Source organism: Mandrillus leucophaeus, unplaced genomic scaffold (genome assembly GCF_000951045.1).
Source record: "Mandrillus leucophaeus isolate KB7577 unplaced genomic scaffold, Mleu.le_1.0 Scaffold326, whole genome shotgun sequence".
Classification (NCBI taxonomy): domain Eukaryota; kingdom Metazoa; phylum Chordata; class Mammalia; order Primates; family Cercopithecidae; genus Mandrillus; species Mandrillus leucophaeus.
Genome location: NW_012103432.1, coordinates 2,567,441 through 2,589,505, shown reverse-complemented (window position 1 = coordinate 2,589,505; position 22,065 = coordinate 2,567,441). Strand labels below are relative to the sequence as shown.

Sequence of the window (22,065 nt, the reverse complement as noted above, 5' to 3'; positions counted from 1 at the left end):
AGCTGCGAGTCTTGGCTCCCGGACTGTCTCGTCGCGTCGGAGAAATCGTCCCCCAGCGCTGCTCTCCCGCCCGGGGGTCCTGGTTCGGAGCTCGCGCGGCCGGGAGTCGCCTCGGTCTCTACTGGGGCGCGCGCAGATGTGAGCGTGCGAGAGTTGTGTAGGGGGTTTTGTTCCCTCCGAAACTGAGACCCAGGGCGCCCAGTGGGCACCGGTGCCTTGACTCTGTCCTTTCTGCAGCCGCTGGTCCGAGCTGTCTGGCCTCAGTTTCCCTTCGACTTTTCTCCGCTCTGCCAGCCCTCACTGCTGCCCGTCATTGTTCTCGCAGTTAGATGGGGGTGCTTTGTGACGGCTGCCAAGGTGGGGTGTGTTCTCTTTGTCCCATTTTTCAAACAGAACAAGGCCTCCAAGGCTGACCCCAGACAACCCACCCCCTTGGACCCCACTTCACCTTATTGCACTGATTTTTTTAATCAAGTAGTAGTTTATTGTACAGGAGCCACGCCCTGATTTCTTAAAGGCGGCTTGCACTCTGGCCATGTGTTATCTCTGCAGCTGGTGTGTGGGAGGCCTCTTGTGAGCCACCTGTTTTCCCGCCTCCACCACGCCCTCGAGGATTTAGGGATGCCAGGGGGGAAGAAGGTGGTTGGGGGTGGTAGCAGCGGTGCCACTCCAACATCCGCTGTGACCACCGCCCCCTCTGGGGTCAGGCGTTTGGAGACCAGCCAAGGAGCCTCAGCCCAGAGAGATGAGGAGCCAGAAGAGGAAGGGGAAGAGGACCTGCGAGACGGAGGGGTCCCCTTCTTTGTCAACCGGGGTGGGCTACCTGTGGATGAGGCCACCTGGGAAAGGATGTGGAAACACGTGGCCAAGATCCACCCCGATGGAGAGAAGGTGGCGCAACGGATCCGTGGGGCCACAGACCTGCCCAAGGTGAGGCTTGGGGGTCCGGGGTGATAGCACAGTCTAGGGTTTTAGTGACCTTGGGGCTAAAAGTAAAGCCACACTGTCCTCCCACAGGGCAGGGGACCACTGACTCGGTAAGATATTTAAAATGCAGAGAAATCATACCTGTCCCGGAGAACTTTCTCTCACCACCATTATAAGAGGGAGGTTCACATACCTGTCTCCAGGAGGTCCTCTCCGCTGTCTTTTAAAATGCCCATGTTTTACAGGAGGGGACAGCAGCAGATGGAACTAACAAACACACTAGGATGGCTTGACGTCTCATTTGCTTGATGACACTTGCCAAGCTAGAGAACTGTGAGCAGACACATGTAATGAATGACTAAGGAGATGCAGGGCTTCATATGTTGAGAAAATATTTTTGTGCATTATGTCACTGAATTCTCCCAACAGCCTTGTGACGTTAAGTGCAATTTGGGTTCCCATTTTACAGATGAGAAAGCTGAAAACTCAAGTAGGAACTCAAGGCCCCACAGCCAGTAAGTGGCAGAACTCAGATTCAACTTCAGGTGTTCAGGAGAAGGAGGGGGGTGGCGGTGGTGGAGGGAGGTGTCCAGGTCCTCTTCTCTGTTGGACACTAGATTCAAGGACATTAGAAGAAGTCTTATGGAGAAGCATACAATGTAATAATTTTTCTGTGTTGGCTGTAACTCCTCCTCCATGACAGCTATCCTTCAGTTGTGTCACCAACGAAAGCAGAGGCTGTATCTCATTCATCTTTGTCTTCCCAAGGCCTCCTGTGTGCCTGGCACAGAACAGGCACTTGTGTGTGTGTTTGCTGAATGAAAGGGTATTTGAGAGTTGCTGAGCTGTACGCTGCTGTATGGAAATACATGCCTGATATTTAAAAAAAAAAAAAAGAAAAGAAAAGAAAAAAAAAACATGATCAAGACTAGGAGGCACTTTGCCAAATGCAGAGGCCTGAAATCTCCAAAAAAGAGCCCTTTGGACTGAGCTCAGAGCCCAGTGCCTAGCCCTGCCTGCCCAGGTCGGAAGGAAGAGGGCTAGGAGGAATGGAAGTTAGTGTGAATTAGACATGAGGACAAGTGGCCCGTTTTGTTTTTACCAAGTTATCGGTACAGTCATCAGAAAGTGTCTTCTGGGAAAAAGGGAATCAAAGGTTGAAGGTTAAAATACTGCCTAATGTTTCCAGCGGAAACAAAATGTAGATTGATTTGGAATGGCCGCATAAATGCGCTCTGCACTGACTTACCATTTATTTAGCTAATCCCCTATAGTTGGATGTTGTTTCCAGTTTTATTCCTAAAATGAATACTGTGGTGAACATTCTAAAATGTACTTTTTGAGGTCCATCTCTGATTATTTCCTTGGGAAAGATTCTGAAAGTGAAAGTATTGCATCAAAGGATACTGACATTGGTAGGGGCCACCTGCTTATCTATATGGCCCCTTTCACCTAATTGAGATGCAATTTTCTTATCAATAAAATGAGGTTGATTGTGGGGAAGATGAAATGAGAGACTGTGTGTTAAAGTATTTGACAAACTGTAAAGCCCCAACCATTACCTGGTTATTGGATATCCGTTACCTTTTTTTTTTTTTTTTTTTTTGAGGCGGAGTCTCACTCTCTCCACCAGGCTGGAGTGCAATGGCACGATCTTGCTCACTGCAACCTCAACTCCACCTCCCGGGTTCAAGTGATTCTCCTGCCTCAGCCTCCTAAGTAGCTGGGATTACAGGCACCCGCCACCATGCCCGGCTAATTTTTGTATTTTTGGTAGAGACAGGGTTTCACCATGTTGGCCGGGCTGGTCTCAAACTCCTGATCTCAGATGATCCACCCACCTCAGCCTCCCAAAGTGCTGGGATTACAGGCGTGAGCCACCACGCTCGAGATTACAGGCGTGAGTCACCACGCCCAGCCAGATGTCCATCACCTTTACTCATGTCCTTTATCAAGCGGGAAGACTAGGTTTTGCTCAGATCGGTTGTCCCGATGAGGCCAGAGTCACACCCTGCTCCTACCTGAAAACGCTGGGCAGCTCTCCAGATGGCTTATATCTAAATCATACCATAAAAGAGTGTGAATAGTTCCCTGCTGAATAGAACTGTCACCACTCCTGGGAACTAAAAAAAAAGTTCAGTGAGTTCACTAATAACTGGTTTATAATGTCATCTTGTCATCTTCAGTCCTCATGTACAGGAAGGACATGGATGAAGAAAGTCTAGGGGTGGGGGCTGTGTTGTGACGGACCCCTAGACTTCCACCCCTAGAGTGGAAGGAATTTTGTGAGAGGTTTGGGAAAATTTGAATTTCCCCCTCTTCAAACCACAGATCTCAGATAAACCGCATGAGTCTGCATGAGGTCCCTCCTCTACCTGGGCCCTGAGTAGAAAGGTGCCCTTAGAGGCTGGGTGCGGTGGCTAACGCCTGTAATCCCAGCACTTTGGGAGGCCAAGGTGGGCGGATCACGAGGTCGGGAGATCGAGACCATCCTGGCTAACATGGTGAAACCCCGTGTCTACTAAAAACTTCAAAAAATTAGCCGGGTGCGGTGATGGGCGCCTGTAGTCCCAGCTACTCGGGAGGCTGAGGCAGGAGAATGGCGTGAACCCAGGAGACGGAGCTTGCAGTGAGCTGAGATCGCGCCACTGCACTCCAGCCTGGGCGACAGAGCGAGACTCCGTCTCAAAAAAAAATAAAAAAGAAAGGTGCCCTTCGAGTCTGAGAGTGCAGTGGAGTCCAGCAGGCCTTGGAGAGAAGCAGCATGGGTTGGGCGCCTGGGTGCCAGGTGCCAGTGGCAGGGTGGGCTGACCCCGTCCTTACCATCCCTAGGGGCCATGCCACTGGAGCTGGCACAGGGGCATTCCCTAGAGCGGCTACACAGTTTGGGGCTCAAGAAGTGTTTTGTTGGGACTGTACAATGCTTTAAAAGGCCACTTGAGCCGAAATTTAAAATTGGGAGATTTCTCACATAAAGATCCAGATTTTTGGCATCTTTTCAGAAAGTGAGACGACTTGGGAACACATGGGAATCTGCAGTCCCACGAAGCAGCTGTCAGCTGGGGCTGGGGAGTGGGTCCTACTCCCCCATCTTGCCACCATCTCCACCACTCACCTACCAGGCCCGCCTGCCCTGTGTATGTTACCTGCCTGGCCCCTGCACGTGGTTGAGTCTGGGACCCCTGCAGGGTGGTGTCATAAAAGGAGAGCACTCTGGAGTCAAAGCCACCTTGTTCAAATCCTTGATCTCCCATAACTGTTTATGTGAGGGAGACAGGCAACCTTCTTGTGCCTCAGTTTCCTCCTGTGAAATGGAGCTAACAGCAGTGCCCATCAAGAGGATGTTAGAGGAATTAACGATGCAAAGCATGTGATGCTTCATTAGGTGCCTCTAATAGATACCCAGTAATGGAGCAAGGAGTGAGTGTTCATCAACACCCCACTAGCGCGTTGGAGAAGCAGCCTGTAATTACAGGGATGATGCCAGTATGTTATAGGGCAACAATTTCTAGAAAGATCCCACATCCAGCAACAGCTTAGGCTCCTTGATAAGCGTCTCTCCTTCAGGTTTCAGGCTTCCACCACCTTTAAAAGCTTAGTGACCACTGACCCCAGACCCAGCTGCTGAAGGTCTTTTATGGCTCAGGCCGCAGAGCTCCTGCAGAATGGGAATTTGGACATCTCCTCTAGCTATTTATGATGACTCCAGAGTGCTTTCCTTTTGTTTATTTATGAGACAGGGTCTTGCTTGGTCACCAGGATGGAATGCAGTGGCACAGTCATGGCTTACAGCAGCCTCTACCTTCTGGGCTCAAGTGATAGTCCCACCTCAGCCTCCAGAGTAGCTGGGGCTACAAGTGTGCCCTACTATGCCTGGCTAATTTTTTTATCTTTTTGTTGAGGTGGGGTCTCGCTATATTGCCCAGACTGGTCTCAAACTCCTAGGCTCAAGTGATCCTCCCGCCTCAGCCTCCCGAAGTGCTGGGATGACAGGCATGAGCTACTACACCCAGCCTGGACATCTCTAAAAGGGAAACTGCCGCGATCAGCATGTGCGGACTGATATCTTCGGGACACACTGATAATGATGACAGCGAACAGGAATTAAGTCTGTGCTATGTGCCAGACCCCGCTCTAAGACCTCGACCTGCAGCATCTCATTTGCACTGTAAGGCTGATTCTGTGTTGGTGCCCGCTTTATAAATGAAGTGCCTGAGGCACTAAAGTCACGACTGGGCCGGGCGCGGTGGCTCACGCCTGTCATCCCAGCACTTTGGGAGGCTGAGACGGGCAGACCACTTGAGGTCAGGAGTTTGAGACCAGTCTGGCCAACATGGTGAAACCCCGTCTCTACTAAAAATACAAAAATTAGCTGAGTGTGGTCGCGCATGCCTGTGATCCCAGCTACTCGGGAGGCTGAGGCAGGAGAATCACTTGAACCTGGGAGATGAAGGTTGCAGTGAGCCAAGGTCACGCCACTGTGCTCTAGCCTGGGTGACAGAGCAAGACTCTGTCTCAAAAAATATATAATAAATAAGTAAAGTCATGACTGTAAATGGCAGAGCTGAATATCCACAGTGACGATCTAGTTGGAGACTCAGCCCTATTGCCCACTAGGACACACTTTTTCGGCACACACATCCAGTCGCAAGCTCTCCCCACCTCCCCTAGGCCTCATCGTGCTAGACTGAAATAGACCCCTCCAGTGAGACTGCCTCAGAAGAACTCAGGACTGTAGGGGTTCCTGGGGCCGGGGGAGTCCTTGACCTTGGCTGTGGAGAAGGAGTGCTCCCTGGGGAGATCTGGTGGCTTTACCACTCCCCCACCATGCCCCACTTGTAGGTTCCCTCCCCACCCCTCAACAGTGAGGAAGTATTTCCCGACTTCTGTTTCCTGTTTCGGAGGTTGGGGTGAGGGGCAAGTCCTAAAGTGGGCCCAATCGTTTGCATATACAGAATCTTTCTTGTTTGTGTTTGAGTGAACGAGTCTATGTGGGTAATGAACATTTAGAAAAAAAGGTGTCGGTGCTGCCTGCAGTGGGGTGACTTGAGTCAAAGAGCTAGCCTCGGGGAGGGTGGCCTTAAGGTCCTGCCTCTGAACCCCCAGGTATTTTCTTGACTTTTCCTTCTCCCAGAGCAGCCAGCTCCTGGGTCCTTTGTCTGAACAGCCGGTGCCAGTGCTCTCGTGGGTACTGCCTGGCCCCGGCCCAGGCCTGGCTCTGGGTGAATGATCCAGTCCTGGGACTGCAGCTCCCTGTTTGCAGCTTCTTGTGGGAGGGTGTATTACAGTCTTTATCCCAAGCTCCTCAAGGTCACTGGATCCTCACTTGTGCGCGGGGATGATCTGCCTGCTTCCCTGCCTGGCAGGGGCTGCCGCCTGCAGAGACCAGGTGACTGGGTGGATGTGCCATGCTATTTAAAGTAAATTGCTAAGTAATTCCTCTAATTCCTCTTCCACCTCCCCACCCCTGTATGCTTGACATGGGGAGGCCAGGCCCTGGGGCCCATTTGGCACAGGGTGGCCAGACAGGAAGAGGGGGAGCCCCCCACCCCGGGCTTTTATCCTGCTGGTGACTGTAAGTGGTGGTGCCAATTTGGGGAGGGGGAGCAATGTGAAAGGGAAATGGCTCCCTCCAGACAGAGGTGTCAGTGGCTCAGGAGCCACGGCAGCCAGTGCGGTTGCTAGGGACTGCCCAGACAGGAAGGAGAAGACAGACGGGAGGGAGGGCTAGGAAGTGCAGGCGACACTGTGGCTGTGGACCAGGGCCTCTTCCCTCCTGCATCTCCACCCCTTACAGTGAGGAGGTGTCTGTCAGACACTGTCCCGTGTGCCTGTGCCATCAGCAGCACCCCAGACATGAGTGTGCAGTGATAACTGGAGTGTCACTTCCCTCTTTGTCAGAGCTCCAGCCCCTGCAGTCACATTATTTAAAAAGCTGGGCTGGCATCTCCACCACTCGAGAGCCTCCCGAGGAAAGGAGGAGAAGAGCTTCATCCTTCCCTCCCTACACAGCCCTACCCCCTTCCCTTGTGGGGAGGCTCAGTCTGGCCTTGGAGGGCCAGGTGGAGGCTTGGGGGCAGGGGGTGGGACCTCTCTATGTGGGGAGCCTTATAGCTACTGTGCTGGTGGCCAAGGGGGAGCTCTGAGGGGTGGGCCTTGTCCTTGGAAGTCTGGTTCTTCTACCCAAGGAAGTCTGTTCTGAAACCTCAGAGGACTCTAGCTGAGGTATCTCTTGGCCTCCTCGGCCTCACCGACTTCTTGTAGCCAAACCTCCGGATTCAGGCTCCCCTGGCTGGAGAGGGGCCCACACTGGCATAATGGTCTCTTTTCTGGAGACTGGAGGCTGAAGGAAGCCTGGGGGTCAGCTGTTCCTGACCTTACCCCAGCAGCCTCCGGGCTCCCGGGCATTGGGAAGCTCTGCCTGTTCTCTCCTCTGCCATTTCTGGGCTGGGTGCTGGAAAGTGCATTCTGGAGAGGAAGACTGGCTGGGTACCTGGAAACCTGTACTGCTTAGATGTGGAGCTGGCAGGAAAGGGAAGACTTGAAGGAGGACCCAGGCCTCCTGTGCAGGCCCCAGCAACAGAGCTACATCTAGACCTGTTCCAAAATATGTCCTTCTGGCCTGCTACCGCTGACTGACTCCTTGACGGTTCAGGGTGGTGCTCTGGAAGGCCTGGCACATATGCCCATAATACTGGGTGGGTCATACCCCCTACCAAGGATGCTCACCCCCCTCGGGACCACTCCCCAAGCCTAGGGCACCACCTGAGAGGATGGGACCCCGGATACACCAACTTTGATCCGGCACTTGAACCAGAGCAAACTTCAAACCTAAAAGAACTTAACCCCAATATTATATTCTTAAGTCTTGAAACTAATGAATATTTAAAATTTAAAACAGTCAGTGAATTTACCTAAGTTGTTCTAAAATTATTAAAGAAGCATAAAATTGGAATATCAACATATGCTCCAAATGAGAAATGCTGTTAAGTCCCAGGAGGGAAGGAACGGCTGGGCTGGGGCCCTGGCAAGAGTCTTCCAAAGAGGGGGTGCCAAGAAAGGAAGCTCAAGTGGGAGGGAGGGGAAGCTGCGCCTCCCCAGGGTGGGGTGCCTCTGAGGCCAGTCGTAGGTGGTTTGGTGGACTGGAAGCTCCAGGGTGAGCCTCTTCTTGTGACCAGAGCTTTTTCTCTGTCCCCAGATCCCCATACCGAGTGTGCCTACGTTCCAGCCGTCTACACCTGTCCCTGAGCGCCTGGAAGCTGTGCAGCGCTACATCAGGGAGCTGCAGTATCCTCTCTGGTCAAGGGTCATGGCCACCTTCTGGCCGTTGTGGTGGGCATTTCCAGACAGAGCCGAAGAGGTATCAGCAGAGCCACTCATTCCACAATGCCAGGGCTGCCATTCACATGGCATCTCTGTGGTCCCTGCTGCTGTGGGACATGTCCCATGTCCCTCCTGGATGTCGGAGGAATTTTGTCTGATGAGTGCAGGGCCCACTCCGCACTCTCTTGCCACTCACCTCTCGCTCCTGCCATATGACGGGGTAAAGAGAGGGAAATGGGTCCCGAGTGACTTGCTGGTGGGGTGGCCAAGTCTAGATAGATCTCCTGCTCTGTTGTCCACCCAGCCCTAGCAGAGAGGGAGAGAGGGAGCTGCCTTGGGGCTTTTGAAAGTCTGGTTTTGAATAAAGAGGAAAATGGCGGAGAAAAAGGATTTTAGGCTCCAGGAGGTAACTTCGGAATCCTAGAATTTTCTCCTGGTTCTTCTCCTTTTTCTTCCCTGGCAGGAGGCCAGCAGGGGAAGAGCTGGGCTCCCCTGGGTCCAGATTCCCCTGTGTCCCTGCTCTGGGCCCTCCAGCCCCTGCACCCTGCCCCCGAGCTGTGTGTTCTGGGTCCTGTCTCCCAGGCTTCTGGCTGCAGAGATCAGAGATAGGAGAGCTAGGCATGGATCCTGGGTTGGGGGAAGCCAGGCCAATGACTGCAAATCGGGTCCCACTCCTCACTATGCCAGTGGGGAAACTGGTCCAGTGAGGCAGGTGGCTGGCTCAGGAGCAATTAAAGGCGGAGTTAGATCCCCTACCCTAGCCTCCTCTCAGTTCCTGTGACTTCTCAGCTGGTTGGAAGATGAAGTGCTGCAGGGAGCTGTTCCCAGCCACAGCCTCTTTCTGGCCCTCACCAGACCGGCCGCCTGCTCCGTGTCTCTTGTCCTAAGAAGGGAAGCCAGGGGAGAACAAGGGAGAAAGCCAGGGGAAAACAAGGGAGAAAGCCAAGGAGGGTGAGGGAGAGGGAAAGAGAAGGGGGCGTGAGGTGGGGAGAAGCATTCATGCTGTGCCCCCATGTCCCCTCCAGAAGACTTGGCTCTTGAGCTTGGGGATAGGCAGGGAGAGAGGGTCAACCTCCTTCAGGCCAAGCTAGGAAGCCCTTAACCCACGCCCGCAGGTACAATCACACAGGGACACAGTTCTTTGAAATTAAGAAGAGCAGACCTCTGACAGGGTAAGTGTGGGGAGGCCAGTCCTCTGCCCCAGGGCTGGCTTGGAGCCTCTTGAAAGCCCTGTAGTGAGCCTTGGAGTGGAAGTTTATGGGGCAGTCAGGGACTCTCTGGAAGGAAGCCAGCCTTTGGGGGCAGGTGCCACCGTGGGGCCTTAAGGATGTCATAAAGAGGAAATGAACAGCTAGGGCTGCCTTGATGAAAAGGAAATCCCAGGTCCATGCTGAGCTAGAGAGTGGGAGAGAGCCCGCCCCCAGCTCTTGCCTTGGCCAGGAGAGAGGGTGGTCCTAGGTGGACTGTAGGTGAGCCTCAGATCTTTTGTTTTTTAGTGAGAGGTGGACCTTGCAGGAGAGAGCCCTCCCCCTTCTCTGTTCTGCAGCTGCTGCACTCCCCATTGCTGGTCCCCCTTGCTGGTCCCCACTGCACGGTACTTGCATGGTCACCCCATTTGCCTTACTCCCTGGACTCTTTTCTGGGCATTGAGTAGAAGGCCCAGGGTCTGAGAACAGGGAGCTCCCTGGAGAGAATGTTGCATCTGTCACTTCCCATCCTGCCATCCTGTGCATAGCCCCCTGCCTGAATTCACTTCTCCACGAAAGTTTCTGCCCATGAAGCCCCAAGGGCAGAGGAGAGTGAAGAGTGAATGCCACAGCTGAGTCTAGGGGCTCAGCCCAAAGATGCCCACAGGCTTAAGACCCCTGGGCTTTAAAAATTCATGTGAATTGGCCAGGCACGGTGGCTCACACTTGTAATCCCAGCACTTTGGGAGGCCAAGGCAGGCAGATCACGAGGTCGGGAGTTTGAGACCAGCCTGGCCAACATGGTGAAACCCCTTCTCTACTGAAAATACAAAAATTAGCTGGGCATGGTGGCGGGCACCTGTAATCCCAGCTACTTGGGAGGCTGAGGCAGGAGAAACGTTTGAACCCAAGAGGCAGAGGTTGCCATGAGCCGAGATCATGCCACCGCACTCCAGCATGGGTGACAGGGGAGACTCTGTCTCAAAAAAAAAAAAAAAAAAATTTAATGTGAATTTTACATCTTGCCCCACATATAATCTGTGTTTGCTTCTTTGTGAAAATGTATTCAAATGGCTTATTAGCAAAATTACTTAATTACGCCTTCTCCAAGGCCCTGGGTGGAGTCCACCCTCCCTATCCCCAAAGCTTTGCTCTTGTTGGCCAGTGGCTGCTGTGTGCTGGGGGCCCACTCCAGCCTTACTTGGCATAGAGGAGTCCAGGTGCCCTCACGAGCAAAGCCAGTGGCCAGGCTGAATCCCCAGGCTGGGGACAGAGGGAGGAACCAGGCCTCAGGGAAAGGCTGTCTTAAAATGGCCTGAATTCCAAGTTCAGGAGCAGATCCGGAAGTCAGCACACAACTATCTGCCTAAGATCCCACATCCAGGCCCAGGCAGCTGCGGGGAGGCAGTTACAGTCAATTAACAAGCTCTTGGGAGGAGCCATGGTTAGGTCAGGAGTGTCCACTGTGCTTCAGAAGGGAGGAGATCAATGCTGACGTCCCTCCTCCCCACACTACCTCGCTGAAGGCCCCAGCCTGGTAGCGGTCAAGGTCCTGCCCCCAACTTCTGCTGCCCTCCCCCGAAGCTCTTTGGAGCAAGAGCCAGGCGTGGGAAGTGGAAGTGAAAGGAGGGAAGAGGAGGGAGAGTGGACCTCCTTCCTGTCAGCAGTGGCCGCCTCTTTCCCACCCCCTCAGGCTCCAGGCTTCTGTTGGGAGTGTGGAGGGAGGTGCTGGGCCTGAGCTGAGAGCAGCTTAGGGGGCAGCCTCTGTCCTTCTAGCATTTCTAGTCCACCCTGCCACCGCCTTCTCACATTCCCCTGGAAGGGGCTGGAGGCGCTATCCTTACTGCCCTGCCTCCCTTTCCCACAGGCTGATGGACCTGGCCAAGGAAATGACCAAAGAGGCCCTGCCAATCAAATGCCTGGAAGCCGTGATCCTGGGAATGTATCCTTCCTCGCCTGGAGGGGAGGGGTCTGGGCTTCTCTGGGCCTCAGCTTCCTGCCCCGAAAGTGAGGGTGGGGGAGGTTGAATGGGCTCCAGGGCTCGCCCATATGCAGTCATTTGGTTGGCCCCAAGATGGAGAAGCCCCCCCTAAAGTGGAAGAGCCCCCCACAAAATGGAGGAGTCCCGGGGGCCCAGTACCCCACCTCTCAGTTGCTATCTTCCCAGGCTTACTGGGCAGCTCTTTTTTGAGTCACGTGGACACAGGGACCCTGTTTTCTGAACCCCAAATCAGGGCACAGTGTCTCACAAAGGCTGTTGTACCATTTCCGAGAACCATACAGTCTGGGAGGCACAGTTGGAATGCCCAGATGTTAGCATTTCCAGAACATGTTGATTTCTGGACGAGATATTAAAGCAAAACTGCCTTTAAAAAACCCCACAAGGTTTTCCAGTCACACCCCCGCCTCCAATCCAAAGGGCAGAAGTGGGGCCTGTAGCTGAGTCACCAGGGTAGCCGTGGAGACAGAGCAGCCACCAGGAGAGGCTACCCTCCCCAGCCCCACAGTAAGCAGCGGGAGAGGAGGAAGTGTTGATGGCTGGCTCTGCATCCTGACTGGTCAGTGCCTGAGCCCTACCTTTTCTTCTGTCATTTGATTATTAAAAATGTCATAAATACACGTGAAACATAGAACATCATGAACTCCTGTGCACCTGTTAGTCAGCTTCACCAACTCGAGGTCAATTCTGTTTCATCTCTTCCCACCCTGCCCATATTCTTTACCAGCTTTTTCAACATTTTGCCTGCACCCCTGGGGTAGGCAGCCCACTGGGCTCAGCACTGCAGAGGCACACAGATTAGGTGGGAGCCAAGAGGGTGAGAGGGAGGGGGCCTGATGGAACGGGAGTTCCTTCTGAGGACAGGTCCTGGGAAGACTGTGATCCAGGGGTCCATCCCCACGCCCTACAGACATGCCTGCCTGAAGTTCACACAAAGAGGCTGCGGGTGCCCTTTCCGCAGAGGTCCCGGAGGGAACTCCACTACGGCAGGCATTTGCTAACAGGGCAGGCCCATTTCAGGAGCCCGACAGCCTTGCCCTGTTTATAGGGTTCTTTGCTAGGATGAGCCTGCGGCCACCCAAGAACTTCAGGCTGCGGCCAATGCCGCCTTCATGTCTTCACGTTCACTTCTTCCTCAGGGGCCACACACCAAAGTGGAGGCTCCCACCCTCATAGGAGAGAGACTGGTCCCCTTCCCCAGGAGCACACACACAAGTCACTCCAGGCAGGGTCCTATGGTCTCGAAGCCTTTCAGGGGTCACCTGGTGGCTTGTGGGCAGGAAGAAAATGGGAACAGCCCCCATCTGGGTGAGGAGTTCCTTCTCAGTGTCCCCACAGCTCCCTCGGGCACATCGTGCTCAATGGTTCTCATGTCTTGTCCTCACTGCACTCTGAGCCTCTGCAGGGCAGGGCTGTGTGTTTCTCATCGCTGTATCCTTGGTCACTTACAAGGAGTCAGGCTCAGTAAGCATTGGTGGAATGACGGTAGCCCTGGAGGGACGGTGGCATAATGTCTCAGCACAGACTTTGAGGTCAGGCTGACCTGGACTTCAGTCGTGGCTGGGCCACTTACTCACCATGTGACCCCCAAGCAAGTTCCTTAACATCTCTGAGCCTGGGAGGCCTCTTCTGCAAAGAGGGATAGTGGCAGTGTGTAGAGTTGTTAGGACAATGGGCTGAGCCGGTGCCGTGAGACACAGCACAGCGCTGGACATGGTGTCTGCTGCATGCTTCTGTCCATTCATCTCCTTCTACCCATTTGTTCAAGAACTTTCATTGAGTAACTGTTGTGTGCCCGGCTTGATGCTGGGCCCCGAAGAACATGACAGACAAGGGCCCTGTGCTCTAGTGGAGGAGACAAAATAAGTAAGGAAAAAGAAGTGGTAACGCTGGTCGTGGTGAGTGCCGAGGAGGACGGTGGCGCAGGCTCAGTTTCAGGCCTGAGGGGGAGCCAGCTTTGGCGAGCAGGGGAAAGGCGGGTGTGAGAAACTCAGGTGGGAGGCCCCGGGGACTGGAGAGGTGAGCAGGTGGGGGAGAGGTGAGCAGGTGGGGCAGAGGTGTAGGAGGCGGGAGTGGGCTGGGGGTGGCTTAGAGGCACCTCCCGGGCCTCGGGAGTGCACGTGATTGTATTTGAAGGGCCAGAGGCAGGGGTGCATGTGGATATGGGGAGAGGACAGGGCGGGGGTAAGAGAAGGGTGACTGAACAGAACTGCCTGCATCTGTGAGGAAATCCACGTGTGAAGGAGAAACAAAACCCAGAGGCCGTGTCTGCGGCCTGTGTGTGTGCGGAGGTGGGGGATGGAGGACGAGGGAGTGGGGCAGGAGAGGCAAGGCCTCTCCTCCGACCTGGGGCCACCAGGCTCTGAAAAGCCCCTGCAGTGTGGCACCAGCCCTGCTTGAGTTTAGAGCGGTGGCCACAAATCCCTGGAAGTCCGGTGCCTATTCGAGGTTCCCTTTATTTTGAACTCCTGCTGGATACCAGGCTCAATGCTGGATGGCAGGAATACCGGGAGGAGACGTCAGGTGTGTGGAGATAAGCAGGGCGGGTGTCTGCACCCCAAGGCAGGCGGCGCCTGGACCCCGTGGCTCTCGGTCCCAGTCCCTCCCGCTGTGCTGGCCCGTGCTTCTCCCGGCTCTTTCCTTAGCGGGGCACCGGCCAGTTACCTCACCAACAGCATGCCCACCCTGGAGCGCTTCCCCATCAGCTTCAAGACCTACTTCTCAGGGAACTACTTCCGCCACATCGTGCTGGGGGTGAACTTCGCGGGCCGCTACGGCGCGCTGGGCATGAGCCGGCGCGAGGACCTGATGTACAAGCCGCCCGCCTTCCGCACGCTCAGCGAGCTCGTGCTGGACTTCGAGGCCGCCTATGGTCGCTGCTGGCACGTGCTCAAGAAGGTGAAGCTGGGCCAGAGCGTGTCGCACGACCCGCACAGCGTGGAGCAGATCGAGTGGAAGCACTCGGTGCTGGACGTGGAGCGCCTGGGCCGCGATGACTTCCGCAAGGAGCTGGAACGCCACGCCCGCGACATGCGGCTCAAGGTCGGCCCGCCTTCCACGCCCTCGCCCCCTCCCCTGCCCCAGCAGAGGCGATGTCGGATTGAGAGGACTGGGGAACTTCTCAGAGGACTGGGGTGCTGGGGCCTTGCTTAGTGGTCGATGTCGTCCAGGTGGTCCCCTGGGGAGGGCAGACCCGGACGGCTGCGGAGGGAGGAGGTGGGTGGGCTGGGTTTGGATGGTGGTAGGTGTTGGGCACATGGAGAAGGGGACTTTGCAGTCAAGGTCATTGGTGGGGAATCACCGCCTGTCTGGAGGGTGTGGTCGGGTGCTGTGATGGGCAGCCTCCCGGCTCCTCCTGTAAGGCATCCTGACTCTGCCCCCCAACCCTAGCAACCATTAAAGGACTAGGGGAAGCTCAGAAGAAAGGGAAGTCAGACCATGTGGAAGACAATGAGGGCGGTGTTCCTTCTTCCTTTTCCCATCCACACTTGAGCAGGAGGCGATGGGGAGTGGGCTGGGGGCTGTTGTATCCAAAACAGCTGGAATGAGCTGTTGAGCCCTAGAGCCTTTCAGCAGGCAGAATTCTGACCTCTGCCTCGGTTCTCCTGGAGCTGCCAGGGCCCCCTGCTGGGTATCCCCATAGCTCAGTCCCTGCTGCACTGTGACTGCGCCTCCAGGCAGCCTGGAGCCTCCTCCTCAACCACCGACCTCTGCACTGCCAAGTGCACTGCTTCTCTTGACAGCGGGTGGTAGGTGGTAGCTCCATTTTCAGGGTTGGAAGCTCAGAGTCTTGCTCACAGGCAGTGAGAGGCAGATCGGACTGGAGCTCAGCCTCCTGATGGGGAAGCCAGGTGTGTTGCAGGTGCCTGCAGGTGTCCTGGCAGGGATTTGTAAGAGCTACAGCTGCCCTAGCCATTGCCAGCCCTAGGCCGAGATCTCCTGGGGTGACAGGGCCTTCCCCTAGGGCAGAGGCAGGCTACAGCCAACCCTGCGTTAGAGAGCTGCTGCTCCCCACCTAGCTCTGGGTCCCCCAGCACCCTGGCTCTTGCTGCTCAGTTTGCTATGGTGTCTTCAAGGCATCAGATTGGATCTAGAGATGAGAGCCAATAGTTACCTAGTGTTCAGAGCTGCGATGGATTCCCAGTCTATTCAGTGCTAAACACTCCCCTGTTTCTTGCCCCTCTCCAGCGCTCCTGTGTTTTGAAAACTCAAGTCAAGCTGATGGTGCCACATAAAGGATGACTCCTTTGTTTTTCTCATTTTTTTCTTAAGCAGAGCTAGAGCTACCAGTCTGACTTCTCAATGGCGGGAAATAACCAGCATCACCCTTGGGGTGAGTGGGATCTCAGCCCTAAGTTCAGCATGGGCTGCTCCCACAACTGGCACATTTACCTGGCCTTTGTTGGGGACTTTTTGCAATATTATGGTATCTCAGTGACTTCCCCCACTTCCACTCTGCCCTCAAGGGCCCACAGGGATTGGACAGCCCCATGGAGAAACTCCTGCCCTGGCAGCTTTAGTGCCTGGGAAATAGGTTGGGAAAGATCCAGACAGGGCAGAGCCATGATTGAGGTTCCCTGGGCCTTCCCCAAGGCAGCCTCCAGGGACCTGTGGCTCCTGGAAGGGGAGGTTGGGCTCCAGGGCAGCCCTGGAGTGATGCTGTTGCTTCCTCCTGTGCACCTAGATTGGCAAAGGGACGGGCCCTCCCTCTCCTACCAAGGACCGGAAGAAGGATGTTTCTTCCCCGCAGCGGGCCCAGTCCAGCCCCCATCGCAGGAACAGCCGCAGCGAGAGACGGTGAGAGAGGGATCATGGCTGGGTGGGTCCAAAGAGGGTTTTTTCCCTTTCTTCTCATCATGTGTATCCCTCTTTTTTTGTACCTCTTTCCCACCCTTCTCTCTTTTTTGCTCCCACCCAAGGGAGGTGACTTGGGATGGTGGGTTTAGGGGTTTGTGTATTGACATTTCCCACAGCAAGGCAGTTCCACTTCCCCGGAGAAACCAAACTCTGCCAGCCCACTAGTCTGAGCATGGGTTATGTGAGAGAAAAGGTGGAAAGGATGGGGCCCTGCCAGGCAGTGAGCCTCCCAGGAATGCCATGGGAGAGGGCCTGGATATTAGATGACTTTGAACATATAACTTTGCCCCCCACCCAAGAGTCTGGTTTTTGTCTGTATCTAGGTAGCAAGAACAAGCCATTGAAATACCAGCTCTCCTCCTCTCATTTCAGCTCCTACACATCACTCTGACTCCTGCTTTAAATACAATTGTCATTCAGGAGTCACCTCTCTGGTATGAATTCAGGGGTGGGGTACTAAGCAGACCTCTGGCACCAAAATATCCATCATCTGTGACTTTTATCTAAGAGGCTTTTGTAGATGACAGATTCCCCTCAGAGAGATTTATACTTCAAGCTGTTACCTACCAACTGCAGCCAGATTAGCCAGCCTCCAGCAGAGAGCAAGCCTGTGAGAGCGAGCCAGGGCCACATTCAGACAGCACAGGCAGGCCAGGGCATCCAAAAACACACTTCCACACGCACTGTGCTGTGCGCTGGAGGGCTGCTTGGAGAATGTGGCTGGGAAGCCACCAGGCAGCCGCTGCTGGCTCCCCAACTCCGTCTCCCTAACAGACCACTCACTCTCCTCCCGCTCTGCTCTCTTCCTCCCCACAGGCCATCTGGTGACAAGAAGCCTTCCGAGCCCAAAGCCATGCCAGACCTCAATGGGTACCAGATCCGGGTCTGAGGCAGATGCCGGCATCCCAGGCCCCACCCACTCCTAGGGGTCAGGATCCACCTGCTGGAACCAGCCTCATGCATGGGGGAAGGCAGGGCTGTGACAAGGCAGGGCAAGAGGCTGCAGCAAGAGTGTGTTCCAGCTCAGCCCCCCAAGCTGCTCCCGCTCCCACTGAGCCAAGCTCCCTAACTTTGGGCCTAAAGGCCGTTAGTATTTTATTTGGAGTTTTTAACTCTACAACTAAAGTTTAAGGTATTTGGGGAAAGCAGTCCAGATGGATCTGCTGATGGTGGGAAGGCCAGTGCTTAGGAGATCCATGTGCCATGGAGCCAGGTGAGGGAGATTGCCGGTTCTGCTGGTGCCTCTGCCCCTGGCTTCTCTCTGGGAGTTCAGTGCATCCTATCAGTGGGAAATTTCCCAGCCTTACCAGGCCTATGGTGGGGGGTGGGGTGGGGTGGAGATGTTTCTCCAGTTCTGCCTGCCCTGGCAGAATCTTGACCCAGGGAAAGGGAAGTAGGGTAGGAGTCCTCCTGAGAAAGGTTTGTTCCATTAACCAGGAGCTTGGCACAGGCCACATCTGCCCCAAGAGCATGAGCTCGTGGCCTAGGAGAGCCTTCAGGCCCTGGAGGTCCCCATGGGCAGTGCTGTGTGGGCAGAGGAGGGGTGATAGGAGAGCCCAGGGAAGGACCTCTGAGCAGAAAGTTCCCAGGGCCTAACCGAGTCTACTTGCTCAGTCCCAGCTCTGCCTGTTACTGTAGCCCACGGGCTCCCTGCAGAGGGTCTGGGCTTGGTGGAGGACCCAGAATGGCACTGAGGCCAGCATGGCTATGGGAGTTGAGCAGACCCTGGGCACCAGTCCAGGAGCTGTGGCTGGGCATGGGTTGATGGGGTGGGATGCTTGGGCCTGGGTCTTTTCCCCTGGCAGTGCCAGGAGCCCCTGCTGGGGAAATCAAGACCAGACTAGGATGCTTGTGTCCCAGGCCTGCCTTGCATCCTTTAACAGCCCATCTTGGCTTGGGGTTGCAATGATGGCTAGGCCAGTCACTTGTGGCAGGGCATCAGGGCCCTGGAAGGGAAGAACCTAGGCACCTGGGGTTGTCCCCAGCCTGCCCGTCAGCATGAGATACCTGGTGGGAAAGTGAGAGGATGCAGAGAGGTTGGCAGAGCCGGGGGTAGGTTCTGGTGGCTTAAGCAACAAGGAGGTGCAGGGAAAGGGTGCAGTGCAGCCACTGAGGAGGGACAGCTGGGAACTGGGGGATGCAAGTGAGAAAGGGATGTGGGGGAGAGTTTAGGATCAGGCTGCTTGAGGAGTAATGGGTTGCCTACAGCAAGGACTAGATAGTTGTTTGTCAGGAGGCGTAGAAAGGTAGAAAGGATTCGGGTTATGGAAGGGTAAATGGATGAGATGACCATTAAGGTTTTGTTGTTTTACTGAGAGGCTGTAAGTCTGCTAGGGGCAGCTGCCAGTAAGGCTGCAGAAGGGCTGGGGGGCTACATAAGGAAGATCAGAACTAGGATTGTAAACTCCAACGACAACAGGGCCAGCAAATGGTGAGAAGGAGAGCTGCAGGGCTGCGTGGGGACTATGGCTACCTGAAGAGGGCACACCCCGTTAAAGGGGACAGAGCTGCTCAGCTGTTCTTACAGTGCCAGCCCCGTGTTGCCAGATTGTCTGCTTTGTCAGAGGCCAGAATTCTGACTTTTTATGTGAAATAGAATTTTTAAATGCTGGTGATCACTTCCAAAAAAACTTAAAAACCCAATTTTGCAATCCCTGAAGTAGAGAGAGCTCGTGCTGGGGAGAAGTCCACCAAGATGCTTTGAGGTGGGGTGTAGGACCTGTTCCCCAGAGCTGGGCTGGGCCGGGGGAGGATCCTTGCAGCTGAGGAGAAGGAAAAGCCACTGAGTCCCCTCCCAGAGCGGGACAAACCAGAGGCCCTTTGGAGTTGCTGGGTCAGCAGCGGGGGTGGTGTGGAGTACAGACAGTGTAGCTCTCGGCCTGCCAGGGAGACGGCTGGTGCCTTCGAAGCAAAGAAAGAGGAAGGGAAGGCAGAGCCAGGGATGCCTTTGCTGATGAGAGTGCCTGTCAGGGAAGGCGCCACAGGCTGGCAGCTCTTCAAACCAGCAGTGCTTGACCCAGAGCCAGATCCAGCATGGCCCGGCCAGAGGCACCCTGGGAGGCCAGCTGGTCAGTCCTTTGCCTCCCCAAGTTCCTCCTGGGGTCAGTGAGCCCTGGGAGGTGCCTAACTCCAGCCAGACTAATAATAGGCACATGGTGACCCCTGACTCACCATCCCATCCCAGCTTTCAGGGAGTGGGGGTGGTGTGGTCTCCATGTTCCCACTATGCCTAAGAAGAGATGGCTCACCTTGGGAGGTGCCAGGCTGAAACGAGGTCCTTTCCGGGTCTGGATGCTGCCGTTCATGAGCAGGGGCGTGGCCTCAGCCACCTCTGGGAGCTTCCCGGGAACGACAGGGTTTGAGGGGAGTAGATATGAGAGGGAGCCACTCGTGGTTCTGGAGTCTTCAGAGGTTCCAACTTACAGGATCCTTTCCCAGAGCCCTCCATGGAGAAAACAGCAAAATGAAGCTCTTACCTGCTTGCTGTCTGCAGGGGAGGGAGCCGAGCCCCAGCTGATAATCCCCCGGCACTCACCCTTCCTGAGCTGAGACTTGGGGCTGTGGAGACCAGCACAGGACATAGTGGTGCTTTTTAAATTTATTTTTAACTGTTTCTCATATGTAGCAACCCCTCCTCCCCTCCTGGGCGTGTTTACACAGGCTCTGCTCCGGGGGCTGGCCTGGCTGTGAGGTTTCTGGGGAGGCAGAGAGGCAGGGACTTTGGGGCCTTAGTCACCATCCATGGTATCACCTCATCTCACTTCCTGTGAGGGACGGGGCCTGGCTGATGGGACCCCAGCTCCCACCAGTTCAGGACTGCCTTCCAGCTCCTTTGCCCCTGGAGGTGGGGGCTGCTGGCTGAGGAGGGGTCAAGGTGAGTTCTAAGAAAGCAACCTGGGGAAAATAGACCAGGATTGGGGGGGTGATTGCAAAGTCTCCCCAAAGCCTGGCTCCTTGTGCTGAGTGCCAGGGGCAGAACACTGGGGAGCCAGGTATAGAGAGCCTTCCTGTCGTAACTGCCAGTCCTCTCCCTCCAAGGCCTCCGCACATTCTCATGCTCCCCTCACCCATCATGCCAGCCACCCCTATCCCTCTTCTGGCAGGGCCAAGTTGGGGACAGCAGCAGCCCTCTGGCCTTGGGATGTGATGACAAAGCAAGCCTAGGGCCAGGGTTTGGGGAGCAGAGAGAGCTGAGAAGTTGACCACGTGTGATTTCCAGCCCTTCCCGCTGGGACTTGACTTCCCAGGTCAAGGAGTCGGTCTCATTCTGGCTGGTGGAGTGCCCAGAGGCCTGTGTGAATGTGTGCACCTGCTTTTCCTGCCTGGAATGTTTTCTGGCTCAGCTGCAGCAACATCTGCAGGCCCAGTGTCTGCCCTGTGTCCCTGGGCTCACTCCAAGTGCAGGGACATGAGTGCCGGGCCCAACGTGATGATGGTGCGAAGGGCAGGAAACAGTCCTCTGAAGGAGTGGGAGGTGGACAGTCTGCCCCCACCAGGTACCATCGCCTCCTGCCAGCTTCCCCAGACCAGGCAGGCTGCCATGGTGCTAGCTGCAAGTCCATCAGTATTGACCGTCTCGCTCCATCTTGGTGCTCCAGAGTCCCAAGTTTCCCTTTTTCATCACATCTGACAAGAGAGAAGAAACGTGGGTGTGCTTGGCCCACAAGGCCTGGTGGTGATGGACCTCCCCGCTCCCTCAAGCTCTGGATGGCTGCAGTGTCGTACTAGACTTTGTTCAGGCTGTTCTCATCTTAGTATTGCCCCTTCCTTTCACTTTCACACTTCTCTCATTCCTGTTGTCACTTTCCCCTGAAATGAATAAAGTCTCCCCAGCTCCTGCTGTGTGGGCTGGGCAGAAACCACAACCAGTAGGCCTTGTCTCCTTTCCTTTGGGGCTGGGGCCGGAGCCCTCCCCCAGCCCAGCGGCATTAGCCCCATTGGCTCTGGGAAGAGCCTGACCTGAGGTGAGACTGAAGCCAGGCAATAGGAAACCTCCCAGCCCCTGCAGTTGTGATTAAACTTCTGGGTCCCAGACTTTTTCAGCCTGCTGAAACCACTCGGGCCTTGTTAACCCTGATCTGTGAGCAGCGCTTTCTCCTTCTCTTCACACAGTGGGCCTGGCCTCCAGAGGCTCAAGTCAGCTCCCGGGATGTATTCCGGGACCCTGCTCTTCTGGTCTCAGTCCACAGCAGTCCATCAGGAGCAAAGGAGAAATGGGGCGTGTTCTCCTGGGAGATGAGTGTAGCTCAGGAAACCATAGCAACCTTCTCATCACTATTGACATCCAGACCCATGGTGTGGAAAACACTTACGGGTCCCATCCACCAACCCCTATTCTTCCTCTCTGTTGTCCCTCCAGCTCTGGACCTCTTCCCACACTTTCAGACAAGCCCTAACAGTTGAAACCAGACGCGCACAGAAAATATCTTTTAGATTTCACAGCATATTTCACCCATAACCCTTCCTGCCCTTGTCTCTGCTCTCCTTTCATTCAGCTTAAGGGTAAAATCCAGACCTGTGAGAGAGGAAAGTGTATTTCTTACTTTTCATCCCAGCCAGTCCCCACAAAATCGTGGCTAGAAGTGTAGCTTCGCACCACAAGACCTCCTTATTTTCAGTGATGTGGTCGTGACCAGGGGGAGACGGAGGCATGGCAGTAGAAAAAGGAGAGGTGACCTGCTGGAATCCATAGACATCTGGGACTGTACACCAGTAAATACAGGCAGTTGTGTTACAGGCTCCTTTAAATCCAGCTAAAACATTACCCAAAAA

At 55.0% G+C, this 22,065-nt stretch overlaps 2 protein-coding genes, 1 long non-coding RNA gene and 1 pseudogene across 3 annotated transcripts in view; 1 reads left to right on the top strand and 3 right to left on the bottom strand.

The window, feature by feature from the left end:
- The window catches only part of LOC105545384, a 77,618-nt pseudogene extending 77,304 nt beyond the window's left edge, over positions 1–314 (bottom strand).
- On the top strand, positions 1–21,159 carry VASH1 (vasohibin 1). Its single transcript, XM_011988302.1, has 7 exons — positions 1–930; positions 8,126–8,214; positions 9,366–9,422; positions 11,305–11,379; positions 14,097–14,478; positions 16,121–16,233; positions 17,110–21,159. Exons 1-7 carry the CDS (start codon positions 622–624, stop codon positions 17,180–17,182), a joined length of 1,098 nt encoding a protein of 365 aa, XP_011843692.1. The 5' UTR covers positions 1–621; the 3' UTR covers positions 17,183–21,159.
- LOC105545376 lies at positions 12,016–19,660 on the bottom strand. Its single transcript, XR_001006908.1, has 2 exons — positions 19,542–19,660; positions 12,016–13,065 (listed from the first exon to the last, which is right to left on the bottom strand). It is a non-coding gene; the product is annotated as an uncharacterized LOC105545376 (long non-coding RNA).
- The window catches only part of ANGEL1 (angel homolog 1 (Drosophila)), a 31,242-nt gene continuing 29,050 nt past the window's right edge, over positions 19,874–22,065 (bottom strand). The window contains exon 11 of the mRNA XM_011988303.1: positions 19,874–20,919. The gene's annotated coding sequence lies outside the window, so the exon portion shown is untranslated. The remainder of the gene's footprint in view (positions 20,920–22,065) is intronic.